This window comes from Neopelma chrysocephalum, unplaced genomic scaffold (genome assembly GCF_003984885.1).
Source record: "Neopelma chrysocephalum unplaced genomic scaffold, ASM398488v2 Primary Assembly neopelma1_42b, whole genome shotgun sequence".
Classification (NCBI taxonomy): Eukaryota; Metazoa; Chordata; class Aves; order Passeriformes; family Pipridae; genus Neopelma; species Neopelma chrysocephalum.
In genome coordinates, this window is record NW_020897701.1 from 7,638,305 (window position 1) to 7,661,521 (window position 23,217).

The following is a 23,217-nucleotide window of genomic DNA, read 5'->3' on the forward strand; positions in this document are numbered from 1 at the left end:
AAAGGGAAATATGTGTGGCTTGAGTAATGCTGCTTTCAGAAAAGCCTAAGGAATGCAAATCAACAGGGTCAAAGCTCTTCTGTAGGAAAATGATTCTAATACGAGGTATTATTTTAGGAAAAGCTGTGCTGAATGTTTTCAGGCCACCAAAGCATGTGATCCGACATATTGCTGGCAGAGATCAGCTTGCAGTTGGAGCTTAGACAGGATGAGAAGCCTGGTGCTCTGCTGACACTGATGTTGTCACTGCACATTGGTCAGGACTCTGCCAGGTGTCAAAAGGTTCTCTGGTTCTCAGATTCAGGCTCTGAGCAAATGTACAGCTCCAGGATGAAGCTCCTAAAACTTTCTCATGTTATTTTAACCTACAGATTTCTTTTTGAGACAAATATTTGAACAATTTTCATCTAGTAAGTGAACCTGGAATATGAACAAGTCAGTAGCAGCCATCACCTGTGCACTATTCACAAAAGGAGTGCCTGACTGTGAGGAATCGATGTCCAAGTGGTTGGCATATTAGAGTTCAATCTTATTTTTCTAAACAAACACCTTAAAATAAATGATGTGATGCAGTCCATTCATGTTGTAAAGGAGCAGAACCCCTCTTACCCTTCAAGATTAATCTAAAGGTGTAATATGTGTACAAGCACATTTTTGGGTAGGTGTGAAGGTTCTTTCCATGACTGAACAAACTGTTTTCCGTAGAGTAAACTGGCAACATTAGATTAGAATGGAGTGACTGCGGTTTTCCTTTTTTTTCCTTTCCAGAAATATCTACAGTATTTTCACATACAGGCAGCATTACTAGTGTTTTAACAGTAAAAAACAAAGGTTTTTTTTACTTAAAATGGCCAGGCAATGACTGAATATCCCTGATGACTTATTGACTTCTCACAACCTCTGTTTTTGTGTTAGCAGAGTCGCTTGCCCAGAAACACTGTAGGACTTCCCTCATTGAAGATGCTCAGAACTCAACTGGACATGACATGGACAAACCCCTGTAATATTTATACTGGCCCTGCTCTGAGCAGGTAGTTGACAGCAAGACTGCTTGTGGTCCTGTGTAATCTAAGCCATTTCTCTGCCTACAGAACACTGGGACATTTTGGAGTGCTACACACTGTAGAAAGAGATATTTAATACCGAAGTCTTATGGAGAAGTTTATGTGCCCAAAACATTTTTGTGTATCCAGATATGAGGGGGGAGAAAAAAGTCAAAAGCTAACGGCACTTGTACATGCCTGGGAAGTCATTGCCTAGTTTATCTTTTGAAACTTTTCCTGGTACATTCATGGCATTACAATCAGCAAATAGTAAGTGTCTGGTTTTAGAAAAGGGAGGCAGTATATTCAATACTGTGATGCAGGCATGCTGATTCAAATGGTCCATTTTTCCTCTCTCTTCTAGGCCTAGCAAATATCTATGATAAGAAAGTCACGTTGCAGTAAAATATTTCTGAAACAGGTAGGCAGCTGAGGCATTGTATGTGAGGAAATACAAAATCTATCATCAGTCCAAGGTGGGGTGGGAGAATTGAAAAAACATCTTAAATAAAGCTCTTAGTATTTTGTTGTCAATTTTACCTGTCTCTCCATTTGCAAAGGTGAGTGGTGATGACGACGGAAGAGCTTTTGCTGTACTCTTCTCCAGGTGAGATGGGCTGTGTGAGATGGATAGTGCTTCCTGAATTACTTCAATGGCTTCTGTGTGATTCATCTGTCTCAAAGCAGCGATCAACTCCTGAACTGTACCACCAGAGACCTAAGAGAGAAGAGACCAGATGCTCACCATCCTCTAGGCTGGCTAGAACTGAAGGGCTCCTCACTGTCCAGGAGGACAATGTTCTCTACACGTCTGAATGTTCTTTATAACTTGTTACAGCCACGTTACCTCATAGTTATCTAGCAGAGTTTTCGATGGAGAAGGGCTCAACCTGAAGGCATTATTAAGTATGCCAAGACCCAGTTTTTGTGCTAGAGTGGACCAGTTTTTGGTAGGATCAGGCAATTCCAACAGTTTGTAAAGCTGCATCTTGGAACTTTCATTCAGCTCTCTCAAGTTTCCTGGCGAACAAAGAAATATGTTAGTTTATTATTTACACAAATCATGCACCAGTTCATTTCTAAGCAGAAACAAAACTAAACTGAAGAGTATATTAGCATCCAGTCCCAGTGTTTATAAATGTATTGTTGTGATATTGAAAATGTATTCCTTTGTGTCCTTATGGCCTCTTAAGGGAATCATGCTCATTCTGAGAGCAAGTGGTTGGGAAGGTACCTCTTCTCCCTCACCAGTTCAGTTACAAGCTATTGCAGGGCAATGGCTTCTGCCACTATGGTTTGAGAATTCAATTACTAGAGGGATATTGTCAAGTCTTTATAGATGTTACCTCGTGTCAGCAAGTCCTCCAAAACCTCTGTTGACTGGTAGGGTTTCCCATTTAATATGTCATACACCTAAGAGAATACATTAAATTCAGTATTTAGCAGAAACCTTGTTAGTATCCATTATCTTGACAAGTCTCAGCAGTATTGTACCTAATTCCATCTGTAAATCAGCATTTTTTCCTCTCTGAGGTTCAGTAGTCTGTTAAGTGGAGCTTTCTTCCAATGTTATTTCATTGGGGGAGTTTTGTGGCTGAATTAGTTTAATTTTTGATGGCAAATTATTTGCTTGTCTCTACTGAAATAGTGAGATGGATGCAGTGAAAGGAGCTAGCTAAGAGATCTGAACTGTTCTTGATGATTGGTGGGTTTTTTTCTGTTTTTATTTCTAAACAGAAAAAACAGACCACATACCTCACAGCTGGCTGCCATATCCAGTGGTGTTGTTCCAGGCACAATCCCTTCATCATCATCTTCAGCATCTTTCACATCATCTAGATCAAACAATGGCTCAAAGTTCTCAATGTGAGGATTTGCACCTGAAAAACAAGTGTGCAAAAAAAAAGTAAGAAAAAAGGCTTTGAGTTGCTTTTCAACAATATTGAAAATATGCATTCTAATTTCTGAATGGCAAAACAGCTAATTTATTTACTCCAGCTAAATGATATTTTATATTAAGCCAGCAAATAACTCTTTTTAAAATTACATTTAAATGCTGTCACATCTCTGTGTAGTGCTATTCTCCAATATAAAGAGGGGAAAAAAATGTTCCAATAAATATTCAAATCTAATTCTTCTAAAGTGACCTAAAATAGGAGACAGTAACAAGCTCATGTTTCAGTGATGGGGTTATTTTTGTTTCTAAAGCAGTCCAACACTTATCCCAGCTATAACAAGGTCTCTTCTCCACTTCTTCAGCTGTAAAAGCTACACAAGAAATATTCAAAAAACTTCCAAGATGGCTCAAGAGATTTTTCTTGACCAACATAATTTGCCTTTTTAGCCATTAGATGGTGCTGAAGAGTGGTTAGTAAAGCACCTCAAAGTCGGACTTTCTGAGGAAATTCAGACCTTCAGGCTTTTAACATCTGACTTCCTCCACTCATTAAAGTCCACTGGCACATTCTTTTCTGCTTGCAGCCTTCTAACTTGAATTTTGGTCACTGTGAAAGAAAACTCTCCAGCAATGATCTATTTTCATACCTGCTGCTTTGAGAACTGCTGTCAGTTTTGCAGAGCCCCTTCCAGCTGCTATGTGAAGTGGAGTTGTCCCATCATATGTAGTGCTGTCCACATCTGCATCACCCTAGGTTTTTATTGAATGACAAAAAGAAAAGAAATCTATACCATAGAGCTGCAGAGGCTCACGTCTGCATAAGCATGGGAAGCACCTTCCACGCCTGTTTGCATAAAAACTCATGTCTGAAAAGAAATAATTAGAGAGTAACTACAACTGCCTGCATGGAGGAGCAGATGGTCTCCAGCGTTACAGCAGGAGGCGCAGTGTAAATCCAAATAGGCCAGGTACATAAAAGCCACTTTGCATCCCATGTAATAGTTCTGCCATGTGATTACCCTTGGCCTTTGGAGTGTGAATGGTGTGCACAGAAATCTGCCTTCCTGCTGCTCTTCAGAAGAGCAGCCAGGCTGGTGGCATAATCCATACACCAACACCAAGGAGAGCTACAGCAGCAGGAGGTGTGTAGAATTAAGGACACCAGGATCAAGGTGTTAAAGAGATGAGTCAAATACTTAGAGATATGCACAACTATATCTCTATGGACATCTCTCTATACACATTCAACTACATACAGAAGTAGTGATGAACTTGTTCGTGAGTAACTTCATTGGCTGCCAGGATTACTCAGTGCAAAGTAAACATGGCATATGCAGTCAGGTCAGGGTCACTGTAAATCCCTCAGCTTGGCCAAAAGGTTCACCAGCAGTGCTGAACAAAACCATGAATAACATTACCAATAATTTTGCCATTATGCTAATTTAAGTAATCTAGTCAATAAACAGGAACCCCCCTTTCTGTTCCTCTGAAGCACTGAAGGAGTGTCCAGAGTATTTAAATATATAGTTGGAAAGACCTGGAAGAAAGAAATTCTGCCCTTACCTCAAGCAAAAGGTAGCCTGCCAAAGGGATGTTCTCTTGTTCAACAGCCAAATGCAATGCAGTTCGTCCAGATTTTTGTTCCTGAGAATTGACATTAACTCCAGCAGCAATCAGCTGTTTGAGGCAGGACATACTGTTTGCCATCACCACCATGTGAATTGCACAGAGACCTACACAAAATAAATCCCAACCATTAATATTGTGCATGTGTCCATGTGCATTAATATTTGAAAAATTCAGAAATGTCAGAGTAATGAGTTTTGAAGTGTCCGCATCTATGAGAATTGTAAAATAAGTTAGAGTTTCTGTAGTTATCTGAGCAGAAGTAACATATTTTGCCTGCTTATACACTAAAAGATGATGGAATCATAGAATTGTTTGGGTTGGAAAGGACTTCAAAGATCATCTAGTTCCACCCACCTCCTGCCACGGGCAGGGACACCTCCCCTAGGCGAGGTTGCCCAAAGCTGCTTCCAACCTGGCCAGGGATGAGGCATCCACAACTTCTCTGGGCAACCTATTCCAGTGCCTCACCACCTTCATAGTAAAGAATTTCTTCCTCGTATCTAATCTAAACCTACCCTCCCATCAGTTTGAGACCATTCCCCTTTGTCCTGTCACTAAACGCCCTTGTAAAAAGTCCCTCTCCAGCTTTCCTATAGGTCCCCTTTAAAAGGCACTGGAAAGCTGCAATGAGGCCTCCCTGGAGCCTGCTCCTCTCCAAGCTGAACAGCCCCAGCTCTCTCAGCCTGTCTGCAGTGGAGAGGTGCTCCAGCCCCCTGAGCATCTTCATGGCCTCCCCTGGACCCACTGTAACAAGCCTGTGTTCTTTGTATGCTGAGGGTCCCAGAGCCTAAAGTAGCACTCTAGGTGGAGGCTCAGGATCATGTTAATGATGTTGATAAAAATGTTCTTTGTGCATAAATTGGAACTAGTTGTGTTAATGGTGGTGAGTCAAAACCACGCAAGAAAAAGAACCCCAGCAGACTACAAGGTGGAACAGAAGGCATGAACTACAGAACTCACCTAGAGCATCTCTTTGCCTCAACAGAGAGTAGCCTCAAAAATAAAACATGCATCTTGGTGCTAAACAAGTACGTACCCCACATTGGCCTCATCTGCTACTGAACATCTCTTCTAGAAACAGTCTGGGGAATAATTGGTATATTTTAATATCATCCTCCTGTAAGGTCACACTGCCTTACCATCTCAAGATTACCTGCACTAGATCGTAAAGCCTTGTATTTAAAAATCAATCAACCAAACAACATCCAACCAAATAAAAAAAATTCTTTCTCTCTGAGGAACTTAACACCATTTTTTGAATCCCATAATGAGATTTTTAGGTCAGACATTTTACAATCTACTAGAGAAGGAGTACTAAATTCAAATCCCCTGTGCCAATGAGAAATGGAAGAACTGTCTCTTTGTGGTTAATTTGTAGGCTCTAGTTCTGTATGGTCACAAAGTGCCACATACAGAACTCAAGACTGGTCCAGAACCTATTTTTGAGGGGATTCATTCACTAGAAAAGAGGAAACGTTTTCTTCTAGGGGGATTTTTTTTTTTAAACCAGTGGTGGCATAAGGTATCTCGGGAGGAACACAGTGCTTGAAGTTTTGTGAGATTGAAGAGAATATAGAGTAACAAAAATTCAAATCCACACTATGTCATGTGGCCATTACATCTTTCTGTTCTGCATAACCAGAAAACCAACACATGTGTGTTCTCTTATCTGTGCCTGCAGGCATATGCAAAATGGGGAAAGATGCTAATTTCAAGGTCTGTATCTACCTGTGTAGTCATGGTGTTGGCAGGGGCAGGAATTGGGGCGTATTTGTCTAGTAACTAAGTGTAAAATAGAGCCCTTATCTTTCCATACCTTCACCATTGGAAAGGTTGACCATCGGAGATATCTTCTCATGCTTGAGGAGCAGACTCAAGATCTTGTCGTCTCCTTCAGTAGCAGCTAAATGTAAGACAGAATTACCATGGCGATCCAGGAGGCTGACATCTGCTCCAGCCCTCAGCAAGTCTTCTACCACCTCTGCCTGCTTTGTGATTACTGCCAGGTGCAAGGGGGTCTAGAAGAGACAGAAGCAAGCCATGAGAAGATAAGCAACAGCTACATCACTTCTACAGAAATCTGTGAAACCCATAAAGGCTTCTAGTGTGAGGAGATGTTACACCACTCCAAAGCTAACAGAAACTAAAAGCTTGCATATGTGTACATTCTTTTCTACTGAATACTACAAATAGGGTTTCTACTTACTGGAAATAAAAGCTGCCTTGCCAGTGTCAGCAGTTGGACTTTGGGAGGAACAAAGATGTTGCCTACTCTATAAGCCAGGGCACTGACCTGGCTATTTGAGCATTGCAGTGTAAGGGACTTGGGAAATGAGATAATCCCTGCACCCCCCAGACACTGTAACCCTGCTTCCAGCTGCCCCATCACCAAGTTCGTGCCATGGCTGGAGCACACGCACTTTCCAGGCCCTGCTCAGATCTGCCTTTACCACTGAACCATGCTCTCATTTTGCTCCTGAATCAGAGGTTTGCAGCCATAGGCTTAGGAGCTCCTTATCCCTCAAAATGGCTGCACAGGAAAGAAGAAAATCCTGCAGTTCTGTGCATTTGTGGAAGTGCAGAACAACCGTTCAGTTACACACCGTGTGTCGAGCTGGCTGATCTTATTTGCACGTCCCCCAGTTTTTGGGACAGACACCTGCAGCACCGAGTGGCTCTCGGGCTGAGAGGTCTCGAGAACTTCCAAAGGCTGACTGCATACTGCATTCTTGTCAGTCTTGTTAGTGAGCAGCAGCATGTTGAACATACTGCATGTATTTAAACAGTAAGCATTCTAGTAAGGCTTGGGAAATCATATTTCCAATATTAAAATAATCTAAAAATTACACAAGAGTCCATCTCCAGACAATTATGTTTATATTAACAGAGGACTATTAAAAAAAGACTAATTCCAGCTTTGCACAATAAGCTTGTGTTTGTCAATAGATTTGTCAACACATTTGCAATTAATTACTGCATCTATAGGGTACATGTACAATTCAGCTTTCAGAATATCTGTACAGAAGGAAAATTCTAGCCCAAGCCTACATTCTCTCCCATCACTGGTTTAAGGTATAAGTTGAAGGAAGGAAGAACTGTAGAGGTCCTGGTAGTCAAGGATTTATTTCTTGTGTGGAGCACAGCTTTGCTTCTGGTTTCTGTTAAACAGAGGGCACAGAACTCAATTCAGAATCTTCTGCTTGCTTTGATCAGCCTCCACATTTCAAACTTGCCTTATATGAACACAGAAATGAAATGTGAAAGAAAACAAGAGTCAAACCTTCTGGGACTATCTGTATAGAAAAAAACCCTGCCTTTACTGTTGACAGCAAAACAAACAACACAAGTGTCAGAGTGCTGCTGTGTAACATCCAGCTGGCTACCTATGTGACAGCCAAATGGTGCACACAGTCTCTTTAGAAGAGATTCCTTTTCCGGCAGGTTCCCACAGCTCTTTTTAAAACCTGAGTTATAATACAAACAGCTCAGACTGTCATAGATGAAGCAGAGGAGACAGAATTGTGCCTGGCAGTTAAGAGTTCTTTTCCTCCAAGGTAAAAGACATGGAAACGGGCTTATTTTTTTGGTTTTACTATAATACGAATCTAGAAATAAAAAGGGAAATCCTTGGTGCTCATGTGATGGACACAAATACAATCTGGGCTGTAGGAAAGGAATAGGTTACTATGGCTTCATGTGCCTATAAATAACTGATGATGCAGCAACTGGCTCATGATCCTGAATTAACCTACATTAAAAGGTCAAAAGAGCCCAGAGCTGGCACAGTGTAATCCATACCACTGGTTTAGGAACAGAGAAGCCAAATACTGAAGACATGAACTGAAGAATTTACCATTTTTGGCCTATTCTACAATTAACCCATGGAGACACTTCTGTTAACATCAAGTGGAGTTATGGACTAAGCTTATGAAAACAGGCTCTGGTTCCTCCACTGCCTTACAATATATGTCATTGTGTTTCTAAACTTGTTTGAATTGTCAGATCTCGGGTCTTTCCCACAGAAGAAATTTCTTTTTTACTGGCTACACAATCAGCAGCACTTGTACCACCACAATTGCCCACCTGATAGAGGTCATTTCTCATGTTAATGATGTCATCATAATTCAAATCCGGCATCACTTCCAAGAGGTTTTTCACCAGCTCACTATGAAGGTGGATAATTGCTAAATGAAGGACACTGAAACAAACAAAAAACAGATTAACAAATTCACACTGTTTTCAAATTTATTATAAAAATTTCAAGGCTTTGCTGTAGATCTGACTGAATTCTGACAAACACTTGACTATTAGAGGTAATGATTCCAGCACTAAATATTAGCACTTAAAATGAGCCCCGACATTAAAAAAAAGCAAGTCAGAAGGTAACTGTTTACCTTTCAATCACAAAAGCAAACTCAGAATAGCTTCTGCTGGCCCTGAGCATAACTTTACTTCTAGTCTAATATACAAAATCAGTAGCACAAAACAGTTGCTTCAGAAAATCCCCAGATTCTTTGCTCATTTGTTTTTTTATATTTTGAATTATGCAGCAGATGAACACCTCTCACTGTCAAAAGCTTCCTGCAGAATTTCCACAGGCCCCTCTGCCTCCAAAGCAGATTTTCCCTTGGGGTTTCCCCAGCCAGATCTGTGGGTTTTCCTTTCCTTCACTTTCAAACAGAAAACTGACTAAGGACTCAGGCCTGGTGACTAACAACCACAAGGTTTACAGCAGTGGCCACAGACGTCATGCCAAAAAAAACCCTGTTTTGGGACATCAGTGACTGCATAGCGAGACACTTCTACTGGGTTAATGCAATGGCCTTTCCAGTGCTCTTCTCCAGTGCAGGTCCCTCACCACTACCCAGAGCAGCAAAATGACACCAAGAAAAAAGCAGGTTTTGAATCCCATCACCCCTGTCCGACAGAGCACTATATTTCTTGTTCCCTTGAGACTTCATTTGGAAGTCATGCTCTTTGTTTTTAAACATATCCTGCCAAGCTCTTCTTTAGCAGGTGCTGGGCAGCTTCTAGACTCATCTGTTTAGCATATTGCTGCTGACACACAATATCAACATGGAACGTGGTGTGTCTGTTATGCTGCTCCAGAAATACCTGAATAGTCTCAGATTTACACTTTCATCAGAAAAATAAAAAGAAGTTCCATGCCACGAAGGGCATAGAGTGATCTTGAAATTGAGACTGAGAGCACAAAGGAAAAAATATAATTTACAAACCAAATTCAACTCTGCAGGGCCCTTTTTATTGGTTCTAGACACTGCCATAGGCAGTACCATGGCACTTTACCTCCAAGTCTCCCGTGCTGTTCAAACAGACCAATCGTTACTGGAAAAGAGCTGTTCCTCTGCTCTCTGGGAGATGCTTCTTACTATGCTGACATTTTATTTCCAAATCTCACTTCAGAAATACATATGCTCTTCTACTGCTTTTAATTCTCTTTTCTGCAGCAAGTATTTTAATTTTACCCTGCCTCTACATGTGATACTGTAAAGACATGCTGAACAGACCACAAAAGGGCAGTCAGTTCCATTTCTTAAACAGTCCTACATGAAAACATGCATTTCTGCATTCCTGTGGAGCCATCAGGTATCTGCAGAGGAGTGGTATTGGTACAAATGCAGTCACAGCTGGTGTTACTGAGTGTCTTGTAAACATACTCTACTCACAGATTACTGTGTTCTGTCTCAAGGCCATGAAACACAACACAAGGCCCACTAAAGGTATTTTCATTCCCTGCATACTGCTTTGATGAAAGATGAGCAAAACTGTTGATAGCAACATTTTTTTAAGGCTTAAGCAAAAATTTTCTATTTGTTGCCATATAATTTTAATGATTAAAGTGAAAGTCAGGGAAATTTATTTATAATTTTTAACCTTCCCCCCCCTCCGAGAGAGATGGAAGACAGTCACCAAAGCTTCTCTTTTTAAAAATGGAGTAAAACAGATGTATGATGTGATCACAGACTAAAATCCATCCCAGGAGAAAGGCAACATGAACTTGAGCTTGCCGATACTTCCTGATTCAGGAAGAAAACAACTATTTATCATCATTCTGAAAAGTATTTTGATTTAGTTGAAATGCTCTGCAAGTCCAAATCTGAGGGGCAGCTTACTGATATTTAAATGCAGGTCCTACTTGCTCAATACTCCTCTATCCCCCTTGTTTCATTTTAAACACAGAAGCTGTGTTGTCCAAAGTGCTGGCAGATTTTGTTGCTAGCTCCTGCCTCTTTCATATTCCTGCTTTCCTCAAAGCAGACATTAGGTTGCCAATTGGAAAGCAAAGCGAGTAAAGTAGCTCTCTGTGATTGTGCAGTCCTCTATGTGTAATCGGAGACCTATTTTCACCAAAAGTGGAGTGAAAGTAGTAACCTCTCATAGAGTAATCGAACAGGGATACAGGTCTCAGTCACTTGTAATTTTCCTTCTAGCTGGACACCTCAAGGCTTGTGTGGCTTCTACTGTATGAAATACTACAATTTAAGGAAATATTGGTGATTGCACAGGGCCTGCTCAAGGCCTGCCTGCTGAGAAGCGAGGATGTGATAGTCACTTGCTTATACCAGAGATTATCTTTGCAAATGTTCAGAGCTGCTTCTGCTGAATTTCATTTTAAGTAACTACTAATCATTAGTTCCTCACAGTATTTCACTCTGAGTTCCACAGAATCTGCATAGCTGTAGAGGAACAAAATGGATTTCTGCTCCAGCTCACATTATTGAAGGACTGATAAGTAAATATTACCAGCTAAGTCTGCCACAAATATCTGTGCAATCCTTTGGAAGACAACAGTACAGTATAGATGTAAGCAAGAGTAAAATAATGTCCTCTGGGAGGAAGTTGGTTTCAGTGGGAGAAAAGCAGTATGGACCCTCCAGCTATTGCTTCTGTATCTCCCAGTGAATCTCTTACTTTAAGCTTCCTATAAAAACTTAAGGACTTGCATGGAATAAAAAGCAGGGCACTCTCCTTCAGCACCAACCTGAGGATCCTCATCCATTGTGTATGCTCAGTCAAGATGGTAAGTAAAAAATGGCAAAGAAATGCACAACATGCTCAACATACCCTCAGTGACCAGAGTACTTTCTGACAGGTACTGGATCAATGAACTTTGTAGTATGCACAACTTGTTTGCAAACGCAACAAGAACATCTAAATCACAGCTGTACCTCTTCCAAACAGCACAAAGGAGAAAGATACTCATTTGATGAGAGCAGTGCTGCCATCTGTGATTGGCACACACAAGGGACAGAACAAATTGACTACACCATTCTGCCACTAAAACCATCAGTTTCAACCCAGTAAGCATAGTGGGGTCAACTCACTTGTCTCCATTATCATCCTGGACAGCGGTGAGATGGCGCTGAGCAGACAACAGCATCTTCACATCTCCAGTCACAGCATAATCAAAGAGAGCGTTGCAGTGACGCTTGGCAAGCTGCATGGCCTTCTCCAGGAACAGAGAATCTGCAACACAAAGTTTTGTCTTCATCAGTTTGGTTCTCTTCCTTGAAACACCACCTTCTTTCAATAGGCATTTGTGCTGTCCTTGAAATACAAAGTGCAGACCACCAAGCATTATTCACTGATTCACTAATTACTCCTGAGAGATAAGAACAGAGGGAACCGAGTCCCTTGGAATCAAAACTAGGTGCATGCTGAGCATTCAGGCAGCAGGAACCCTGAGAACACTCAAACCCTGGAAGCTACCTCTGACTATTGTCTATAGAGCAATTAAAAAAAAACCTCTCATGCAGTTCTGAGTAGTTTTGCCTTGAGAAAACTGAGGTACAAGAAGCCTAAGTGACTCATCAAATATTACACAGATGCTCACAGAAAAGCTATGAAATAAACACAGGGCTTTGTGCTCCTCAGACTCATATCATGCAGTCTCTCCTGCTATACAGCAGCAGTACAGCTCCTGTTTTAAACATTTCAGTTTTTACACTGCTTAGTATTTGTAGTATCCTGATTTTAGATTTATAAAATGTACAACTGCTGAGATTTCAAAAAGTAGAATTTGTTGTCATGGGGAGACAAAAGGGAGAAAGGGGAGAAAAGAAACTCATTTGTGGAAAAAAAGTAACTCAGGCTGCTCTGTCAATACTTTTGTGGTTCTGTATCAGCAAGAAACTAGTGAAAATGAAACAGATGAACTCTTAAACTGCAGTCATCATTTTGAGAAGTATCATCTGAAACCACCCTGCATTTTGAACAGTTTCATGTTTCCATAAAACCTCATAAGGTTGGAAATTACTAAGAGCAAACAAGTACAACAGACTTCGTCATTTAAAGCACACACGGGGAAACAATACCCAGGATTTCCAGTTACACAAAACCAGGCATTTAGACTGGGTCAGAAGTGTATCCCTGATGAACAGGAATTCACCATTTCTGTAAGGCAAAGACTTACTCAGCTATCCACGAAGCTTATTGTTCCAGCCAATACACCACTGTGGCTGCTCCACTGCACGCCTGGGCTGCTACATTCATATTTGCTATTTACCTCTTTACACTAAATAATAGCATTAAATGGATGTTATGTTCAGGATAAATAGTCAGGGTAAAGGGTGTTAAGCAATTTGGTCTTTTCTCATTTAGACATTTCCAAAGAACAATGAACTAGATTCTGAAACTCCCTGGTTTTCCATATCAAACACAGAAAAAATATCCTTCAAAATAGTACAAGCATCTTTTAGTCTAATACCCAAATGATCTAGCCTACAGTAATTGTTTCATGAAGCCTGTTCTTCTGCACCCATTCTTCATATAATCTGGAGCTAGAAGTTGCCTCTTTTCATGCCATTACAATAGATACAGAAGAGAAACGGTCAAGGTCAACTTCCTGCCCACAATATTCATTACTCGGAAAACAGGTAAACAGTTGAGGCCTCTCCTTCATGACTGCTAAATGGACATTATTAGTTCTTCATATCAGCAAAACATTTTGCTCTCTGAACCAGCCACGTGATTTATCACAACCAGAACTGCAAACAGCAAGTTCCTTCAGCTTTTCTCAAGAGCACCGTCTGTTCTCAGATCACAAGAAACTACACCTTGGAGGTTTTTACAACTACAACCCAGCTATTATGCCACTTTGGTTTCCCAAGCCATGGTTTCTAGTGCTGTTAATAGCAAGTGCCATACATGGTTGATACACATAAGATAACGTGCCCTCTCCCTGATCCAAGGAACAACTAAAGTGGTCTAGATCATGTTGCACTTGGTAAAAGCCAAGAACAAAACATTCCTTCCTGCTCAATTCCTACTGCTAGCATGTCTCTGTAGTCCAACTGTTGTTTTTATTTTACGATAAGCACAATTACTCAATTCCTTTAAAAAAGTGTCCATCAATTATTTTAAAAAACAATCCAGGAAAAGGATGTCTTGCTCTGGGAGAGGGTGATTTGTAGTCTTTGTATATTTTACAACTCTGCTGCTAAATCATTTCTATTGACTACTCTTGCCTTCCTCTTGTTTTGTTTGATACATAACACTTTGCTACCCAACAGTTATTTTACTGGGTAATTTGCCATATGGGAAAAGATACCTTTTCATTTCAAATTCAAACCTGTAACACTACTTTGCATGCGATTTAACAGTGTTGTTGCAGTAGTTCTTCTCTGCAATCACTGCCAACATCCATTTACACATCCATTACAGTCTATCAAATATCAAAAGCCAAGTCAACTGCTGAATTGTATCCCTTGTGCCTTCACTGCTTGCGGCTGTTCCTCATACAGGTTTATTAAAAATGCAGTGTTAAACATGCCCAGCAGGATAAGCTGTCTCATCTCCTTTGCATGACAAGCAGAAGCTCAAGTGCCCAGTGGCAGTACAATGATTTACCTACAGAACTATGTATGGGGAGGGACCTTAGATTTGGCGGAAGGGAATCCCTCCCGTTTCCTCCAGGAGGCATTATCATGTTCTGAAAACAGCAAGCAGACATTTATGGAGTTTCCAAGCCTTTTACACTAGCTTTACCCTTACTGCAGTCCTAAATAAATACATTTACTTGTTCACTTACCCTGCCACCTGAAATCTGCTTCATTTACTTCAGTTTTACAGGAAGAAGCAGCATCCTCCTTCTCCTCATTATCAGCAGACATTCTGCATGCAGTCCTCTCCACAGTTTCCACCTTCACATCATGTTTCATGTCCCATTTGTCACTTTGTTTATCAGAGCTCTTCCTGGTTTGTTCAGCTGTGCTATTTGATAGTCCTTCTAACAAAAATTAGAATCGTTAGTGTCCAATACCGTTGCTTTTTTAATGCAAATGATAAAGTTCAACTAGACAAAACCAAACTCTGAAGAATCAATATAAAAATTTACTTTAACATAGCTGTTATCATTAAACTCATAAATCATACAATTTCAGATGCCAATGCACATGGATGTGCATAGTGATGTAACTTGCTCTGAAGTTATGTCATGTTTTTGACAGTCTCTGCTTTAAAAATAAACTTTCATATATTACAACAGATGTACCTCTCTTTTTATGGTACAAGAATGTAAGTCTGAAATTATCTCAGGAAATCTAGCAGAATTATTCATATTCATTTTTGTTTTCCTAACGGCAAGTCCATCCCTGAGACTGTGGAAATAACTACAGAGTATTCAACATGTAGATCTGAAATTACTTTCCTATTATAGGAAGCCAAGAGTGTCCTTATTAACAATTTAATCTTTTCCACTGATTTCTCTGGGCTACTGTGTAGTACCAGACTGTGGCAACAAAGGAAGATACATTTTCTCTGGTCTAGTCCTTGGGTCACCTGTAATCAGCACATTCAAGCAAGCAAAAGGGCTGTTGCTCGAAACATACGCTGAATACAGAAGCACGTGGAGGGGTTTTGGCAACTGCTTCTCAGGAGTCAGAAGTAAAGAGGAACATGCACACAGCTGTTAAGGTAGATTTGGAGAGGAAAAAAGAGAAGCAGGGCAGTATAATTGTAATCACTTAGCTAGACCTGCATGACACTTGGGCTCATACTGTAGAAGGAAATACAGAAGGTCAAACTCAATTCAACTCTGGAAAAATGACATTTTTACTGTTACCATGTTTCATTCCAGCATTCGACTTTGTTGTGCCAGGGTGGAAGTGCATCCCTCCAAAAGCAGAGTATCCATATGAAGGATAACTGAAACCTAAAGAAAGGAAGAAGATTAACAGAATTACATCCTAAAGCAATGAAAACACCACCTAGGAGAACGTGAAGCTAAAGAAGTGGATTTTTGTTTTCTGCACACCTTCTGCTTTATTCCATCCGATTATAATAAATTTTCCAGGCTAAAGGTGAGCTTTCCCCCACATCTCCAAAAATCCAAAGAAATTCTAGGTGATTGGCTAGTGACACTCTCTACCCCAATATTTGTAAGACCACACAAATGTAATATCACTATATGCTTCATCTAAAACTCAGCAGAGACATCACAAGCTGCCTCTATGCTTCTGAATCTTTGTGACCACAACAGATTTGTATTCTGGTGTTATGCTATAGATGTGCTGCAGGCAACACACGTAACAGTTTGAAAACTGCTGCTCTGTTCTCTGCTCTAAAAAAAGTGTTGCTGTTCAGATGACATTTGCTGATCTATAGGTTTTTAATGCTCTGCTGCAAGAACCAAAGCAATGCTCTTATGATCCTGCATATCAGATACACTCCGACTTCAACAGATAGAGCACTGTAGAAAATTTACTAAACAGCATCTCAAATTTTTTAATAGTTCTTTGCACTAACAGGGTTGATTTGCCAAATACCACTAAGTGGTCCAAGAAATAATTCAGAACCTGTTTAATCTTCAGCATCCAATACAGTACTTAACTGAGCTGTCTCATGAATTTCAGTGCCTTCAAGGCCCTAGGAAGCAACAAAGCTTCCAAAGTAGGAAGGCAAAGGAGATGACGAACTGTTTAGAAAACAAGGAGACGCTTGATTCAATTGAGTGACACTATTATAAAGGCAACAGAGTCAAGCCTTATCTACCAAGGACGAGACAAAATCCTCACCACATTTTAAAAATCAGAATAAACATCTATCCTGCTCTCAAAGTAGAACCCCTTTTTCCCTCTTCACCCAAAACCACTGCCTTACCAGAGCCAGCACCGCCACCTCCCCCTCCATACATGCCACCACCTCCGGTGCCACTGCCTCCACCATAGCCATCAGAGAAGTTAGGCATGAGCTTCTGTCGTTTCCTTTGCACTTCTTCTTTATCTGGGATAGAAGGAACAGACAGGAGAGGGAGTCAGTCCTACTGCTGGCCATGCACAGCACAGACATGCATACAGAAAGCATTACTACAGTTTACTACTTTAGAAAGGAAAATGCAGAATGTGGTAAGAAGAAGCAACTTTCTTCAAACTCCAAATAACAGAACCTAACTTTGTATGTACTGGAGCAGTGAGAATTACTCCAAGAAACAAGCTAGTGCCAAGTCCCCAGTCAGACCAGCAGCGTAGCTGAGGCCTGTGTTGTCTCCTCAGTTGTGTCAGTGCCTTGTGCTCAGACTGCAGGGGACACACGCAGAGATGCCTTAGGGGGCTCAGAGATTCCTTCAAAAGTATCTTGTGTACTTAGAGCCCTAGCAATCAGTGGTCCCAAAATTCTTCAATGTCTAAGTCAAGTCATAAATCAGCACAAGTGCCCCAAACCACAAACTTGTTCAAGAAAATTTGTCTTTGGGGAATATAAGCACAGGCTCTTCTACTAAGCAAATCTACTTGAGAAATGGACCCTTATTCAGAGGTACCTGCAGTGCCCTCTGAACTTTTGTTTAAGGGATGGCAAGAAACGGTGAAAACCATGCTTGTTTGAAATGATTTACTTAAAATAGCATGAAAGCTCCTAGAACAACGACAGCTTATTTTCAGTCAGGACATAATACTGTCAAACCATGCTAGGCAGCAGTAGAAAAAAATGCCTGAATGTATTTTATAGTGTAAGTTCAAAATAAGACTTAGCCCCCCTGGAAAGCAAAACACAAAGATTTAAAAGGACTACTGCAGTGACTGGGAAAAGTGAAAATGTCATGACAAGAGCTAGAAAAATAGGGATACAAACATTATATGGGTTAAAATCCAGTAGAACTGTTGAGGAAAGAAGAAAATATAAGCTGTTTATTAAACCATCTAGTAGTTTTCAATAGCCATATGACAAAAAGAAATTTCATGCACAGGCACAATGAGACAGCTGAACACATGAAACAGTACACTGAAAAATACACGTGCATTATCCCCAGGCATACATGATCTGTAAGTACATATGCATGCACACATCAGGCATACTCACACTGACGAGGACAGAAAACTCTAGAGAGCAATCTAGTCAGAGAAACAAACAAAAGAAGCCACGTACATATGTCTGAGTTTGTGTGAACACTTGTAACAAATGTTCCTAAATGGTAATTTTATGATTAGGCTGTATAGGGGATCTGAAAATGCACATAATGTTCAATTAATTTTACTCCGTTGAGAGACATAAAAGCGGTTTGCTTTAAATCTGGCAACTTTGCTCTGCAGTTGTATACTTCACTTCCCATAATGCTTACGCAAGAGGTTCCTAAAATCATTACCAAGAAGAAATCCTCTGGTAACTCTGGAAGCTTTTGTGAATGCGTGTTTTCTTCTATTTTATTATAACAGGTGTAAAGTAGACTCACTTGGACATCAACCACCATCTCTCCCTCTCCAGCTGTCCTGAGTCCCTTACCACTGACGCTTTCAGACACACATATTTTAGAGATTTTTACAGGGAACTGATTTTAACACAGCTCTAAGTTAGGCATAGAAAACATTCTAGATTACAACTTAATAGTGTAACCTGCAGGCAGGTAAACTGTTAAGCAGAAAGATTGTCTTAATAAAACGAAACAGCAATTATGACTTGGGCCTCAAGGCATTGCCATATCATTAACATTATTGGTATTTAAAACCATGATTGCTCCTGCCATTCACATCAAACATTTCAAATGTAGACTTCAAAAGGGCACAGATCTGCTAGTTAAACTTCTTTTCACTAATAATTTAGGAAGCAGGTCCAATACCAACTATTCTACTTCCGCTAAGTAACTGAAATTTAAAACACAAGAGGTTGCAACAGCACTTTCCCTGCTCTCACAAGAAATGTCTTGGTCTTACTCGGAAAATTCAAAAAGATCAGTGACTTGGCATGATGGTAAAATGTCAGAACTGCAAAATATGTACCTTTTCTACCAGACACCAACCAATCTTTGGTTTAAGGTCTCAGCTGAAATTACTGACAGTAAAATGCCCTCAGATATTATTTTGCAGAAACTCAGAGGAAGAGAGTGCCATCTACCGTACAGACAGGCATGTGTGCATGAGCGAGCCTCACTCAGAAAATATTTGTCGATTTACTGCCTACCAGTCCAATAAAAACACCTACAAAGCCATTACATATTGGCTCTGCCCAAAATTAAGAGGCAAATATAATATTTTCTAAAAACAACAACTAAAAAAAAAGTCCTTATTCAGCAAGTCTTAACTTATTAAAAACATTTCTAGGGACCCTAGTTTCTGTTTCCAATATATAAAACAGGTTTAATGAATTACCTTTAATTTCCGGGTAGTAGAGGAAAGGCTTTGGTTCGCTTGTTTCCAGATCCGATTTCCTCCGCAGTTGTACAAACACAGACGCCGGCTTTGTGATATTGACATCGCGATACTTGGGGGTTTTGAACACGATAGCAAACTGTGAAGGAAACAATAGGAAGATAACTATCACGGAGCATGGGTTTTGACAACTTTGTTTTTACGTTTGCACTGTTTTGTAGGAGTTGGTTTACAGCTTGGGAGGCAAAAAGTTGTAGCAAAGGGCTGTTACAACAATAAACTTCCATTGTAGTTTTCAGTTTCACTCCTGAGGTTGAGTCCTAAAGCTTTTAGGGGAAGACACAACTGTCATGCAAAGTACCACCCCATCACATATGTTAGTACTGCACTGTTTGTCCCCTCATCATTTAGCATCTATTCTGTGGCTTTATCACTGTGTTCACAGGAGCTCTCAGAGCTGTTTATATATCGTATCCCAATTTACACTAGCACATGTGCTATCTCCCAATTTCCTTGCATTGTATTCTCAACCTGCATAGTTACCTAATGTAGGTCTTTAAACTGTTAAGTTTGTATTGTTACTAGGAAGTAACCAGCCAAAGAAGAGATTAGTACAGGATACAGATGCTTTCACCTCATTTACTAACTATAATATAATCCTAGTTTACAGAGATGAGAAAATCATTAACAAATGACAAATGCTGTGTTACTTACCTGTCTATGTACATCTGTAGGAGAAAAATCTCCAAAGCCTTCCCACATACCACCATTCTCATCCTCTTCATAGAAACGTATTTGAATATCATCTGCACAGAATGAAAGAAGCACACTTTGGGATGTTTGGGCATTTGTTTAACCTTTGGCTAAGTTTATTTCAGATAAAAATCAACACATCTACTTTTTGGCTGGATGACAATATTACACAATACATCAATTAGCTTTATCCATTTTATGAAAACATCAGAAATAACCCATTTTTGACACCAATGTTAGGTCAGCCTGATTGTAATGATTTCACTGAAGTTGCTACTTACTGAGCTGTGAAAAGAGAACTAGGTTCACTACCTCTTCCTATTCTAGGGTTATAAAACATTCCAGAGGAGCTTTATTTGAAACCAACATGTAAGGAGGGGAGAACTTGAAGCGTGAAATGTAGAAACCACCCTCTCTCCTCCAGCAGTTTCAGTTCAAAAAACTGTAGCAAAACCTGAAGTGCCACAGTTCAAGTTCCGCTTGCTGCTGGCAGAGTGCCACTTTGGAGCTGCAGCCCGGAGAGGCGGCGAGGGTGTGAGCAAACAGCATGTCAGCAGCGATCCTTCACCCTCCAAACAGCACAGGCCAGAAACACGTCATTTGGCTTTTGCTCCTCTAAACAAAATTTCTTTCATTCTCTTTGTATTTATTTATTTATATTTATTTGAGAAACGTCACACTAGCAAATTCTTTTCTCGGCACTCCTGGCAAGAAAAAAAAAAAAACAGAAAAAGCCCATTCTCTCTTAAGGTGACTGATGCAGTACAGGTTTCTGGAGCAGACAGACTGCTTCCTCTGATCCAACACCTGCTAGACTCAAGACTGTGAACCACCAGTTCCAGTCCTGCTGTCCTGCATGCTCAAGTTCCTTCAGGCATGAGGTTTCTGAAAGCAATGAGGTCAGGGGAAACCCCGATCTGGCTGAGGGGAAACCCCACCGCAGGGCTTCCACTGAGTCAGACATTTATTTATTTATTTTGTGCACAAGAGTTATGTTTTATCTCAGCCCTGATGGCAAAGGGTAGATACACTACTGAAGGGAAATAGTTTTTTCAAAGTCCCTTCTTTTAAGAAGCCCCCAAAGCCCTATCTCTTTTCTAAGTCCCTGGAAGTCCCCAAAGCCCTCTCTCTTCCCTAATTCATAGAAGGGCATTTGCAAGAAAGACAGATGGAAAATGACAGCCCGCCTTAACAGAAAATGTCAGTGTGATTTTAACAACATGTGCAAGAACTGATTCCGAACAGATGAGAACAGGTTACCCACTCTACCATGCAACCTACCAGGGAGTCTCAAGTACTACCTATACCTGAGAAATGCAAAGGACTTCCCCCGTTCTCATGTTTTTTTCTTTTTAGTTTAGCCCAAATACAAATCAACCATATTAACCATTATCTCCCTACACATAAACAAAGCATCCAAATCCACACTGCCAAATTCTGACACATTCAAAGCCATGAGCAGAGACTGAAAATGAACCTATGAGAAGTTTGTTTACATAGAGTAATCTCTACTGTTAGCATATACATAAAAATGAAGTTACTAGCAGCAGTGCTGAACACATTAAGTTCCCATCCATGGTCAATAGAGAATGTTCATACTTACTCCTTATAATCAGGAACTTAATGATAAATCATAAACTTCAGAATAATTCAGAACAGGTGTTAGTTAATGGAGTCAAATGTCACCCAGGACCCATCACCCCCCAAAAAAATCCAGAATACAGGCAAGGGCAAACTCTTGAGAAGAACGAAGGTGATCACATGGTCTCCATGGAGGCAACACAAGCTGAATTTGTTTGCAATAGACTATTTTGATTTATTAATTTATTGGACTGCTGGCCTGACTTCCAGAAAGGCTGAGTGCTTACAAATCCTGCTGCAGTATCAGAGTGGGAGAATACTAAGGCAGCACAGCAGGCTTCACATGTACTCCAGATCAACACCCTGGTGCATCTTAAAATACTCACGACCCTTACCTTTCTGAACCTTGTCACAGAGAAGGTAAATCTCTTCCCCTCCTGTCACACACCCTGCTGTTCTGTCCATTCTTACAATTTTTAAGTTGGAGGCATTGGGAGCTTCTGTTGAAAGGGAAGATTAAAAAAAATGCTTAACTTCATAACAGTTTAAGATTTCAAAAAAAAAAAAACCCAAGCAAAACACACAGAAATGCAATAGAAAGACAAGCCTCCAATACAACCTACTTAAATTTGTCTGTGTTTTTAAACATGAATAAATCAACAGCTTTTCATATGAAAGGCATAACCTTGTATCCTCTAAGCTTTGACTGAACTATGAAGTATAAAATAAGGTCCATAATTACTCCACTAGCAAAGTAGCTCAGCAGTGAACTGCATCCAGCACCCTGCACTAGTACTAATTTTATGACAAAAGGGCAGTACAAGAGAACATAGCTTTTTCTTCCCTGCTTTCTGACAGCCTGACACTCTTGAGAGCTGTTTTCTGTATCTCACTATATACAATGCTTTGCTTTATACTGTGGTTTACTTGAAAGCATGTCAGTTTTTGGCCAGTATACTGGACTGTGATAAAAAAGCCCACCTCCACGGATCCTAGCAGAGGCATCAATAAACAGCTATTGGTCCTCCAGACAGAACTATCATCTGATAAGTAAAAGCAGCTGTGGCAGGCAGTTACGCTACCACAAGCTATGTCTGTTGTGTGAAAGAGGCTTGAATGGTACCAAAGAAGAGTATTAGAAAAAACACATACAACAAACAAAACCCAAGAAAAATCTTCTGAAATTAACAATCAAGAATTCCCCTTGGGAGATCAGAAAGTAATAACTGACATCTGTGTAGCAACTTACAACAGCAGAAACACACTTACAAAATTTCCCCTTTATTTGTCTCCTTAGTTAAAGTAAAAATTTTTGACATCACTACATTTCCCAATTAATAGCAAGGAACAGACATAGTAGAATAGTTGCATTTAATACCTTTTCATCTAGACTTTGCCCTTAAAAAGCAATGATATAGACATGACTGTTGCAAAAGAAAAAAATGGTACTTTTTCTGAGTCATTACAGAATGACTATCAGGAACATGGTAATCCACAGCCTCAGGGAGGAAAACTCAGGCAGCAGAAAGGATTCAGGTAAAATGAGTCAGTATAATCGAAAAGCACAAGGGAAAACATGAAGTGAAAAGATTCACTTATAAAAAAGGACAAACAGAGGGATGTAACAGAAGTACAAAAAACACTGACAGATTTAAAGGAAATGAATTGAGAACTCTGGTTATGTTAGTCTCTCAAAACAAGGACAAGCAGATGG

General features: G+C 40.2%; 1 protein-coding gene and 1 long non-coding RNA gene across 6 annotated transcripts in view; one reads left to right on the plus strand and one right to left on the minus strand.

Moving 5' to 3' along the window:
- Positions 1-23,217, minus strand: part of NFKB1 (nuclear factor kappa B subunit 1) — a 56,469-nt gene that overhangs the window by 1,028 nt on the left and 32,224 nt on the right. For 2 of the 4 annotated variants that reach the window (XM_027677131.1, XM_027677130.1), the window contains exons 9-23: positions 21,899-22,003; positions 19,884-19,975; positions 19,170-19,308; positions 16,690-16,812; positions 15,653-15,742; positions 14,621-14,818; positions 11,916-12,057; positions 8,653-8,767; positions 6,386-6,587; positions 4,504-4,673; positions 3,588-3,690; positions 2,799-2,923; positions 2,390-2,456; positions 1,891-2,063; positions 1,584-1,761 (exon numbers count right to left, since the gene is read on the minus strand). In XM_027677131.1, the coding sequence (XP_027532932.1) occupies positions 1,584-1,761; positions 1,891-2,063; positions 2,390-2,456; positions 2,799-2,923; positions 3,588-3,690; positions 4,504-4,673; positions 6,386-6,587; positions 8,653-8,767; positions 11,916-12,057; positions 14,621-14,818; positions 15,653-15,742; positions 16,690-16,812; positions 19,170-19,308; positions 19,884-19,975; positions 21,899-22,003 (2,022 nt within the window). Of the gene's footprint in view, positions 1-1,583; positions 1,762-1,890; positions 2,064-2,219; positions 2,457-2,798; positions 2,924-3,587; positions 3,691-4,503; positions 4,674-6,385; positions 6,588-8,652; positions 8,768-11,915; positions 12,058-14,620; positions 14,819-15,652; positions 15,743-16,689; positions 16,813-19,169; positions 19,309-19,883; positions 19,976-21,898; positions 22,004-23,217 lie in introns of those variants that run through there. The other 2 variants (XM_027677132.1, XM_027677133.1) reach the window with 2 other exon arrangements.
- LOC113964635 lies at positions 518-2,747 on the plus strand. 2 transcript variants are annotated; one of them, XR_003533242.1, is made up of 3 exons: positions 518-658; positions 1,408-1,486; positions 1,651-2,747. It is a non-coding gene; the product is annotated as an uncharacterized LOC113964635 (long non-coding RNA). The 2 variants fall into 2 exon arrangements; XR_003533243.1 differs by having other exon boundaries at positions 1,408-1,464; positions 1,604-2,747.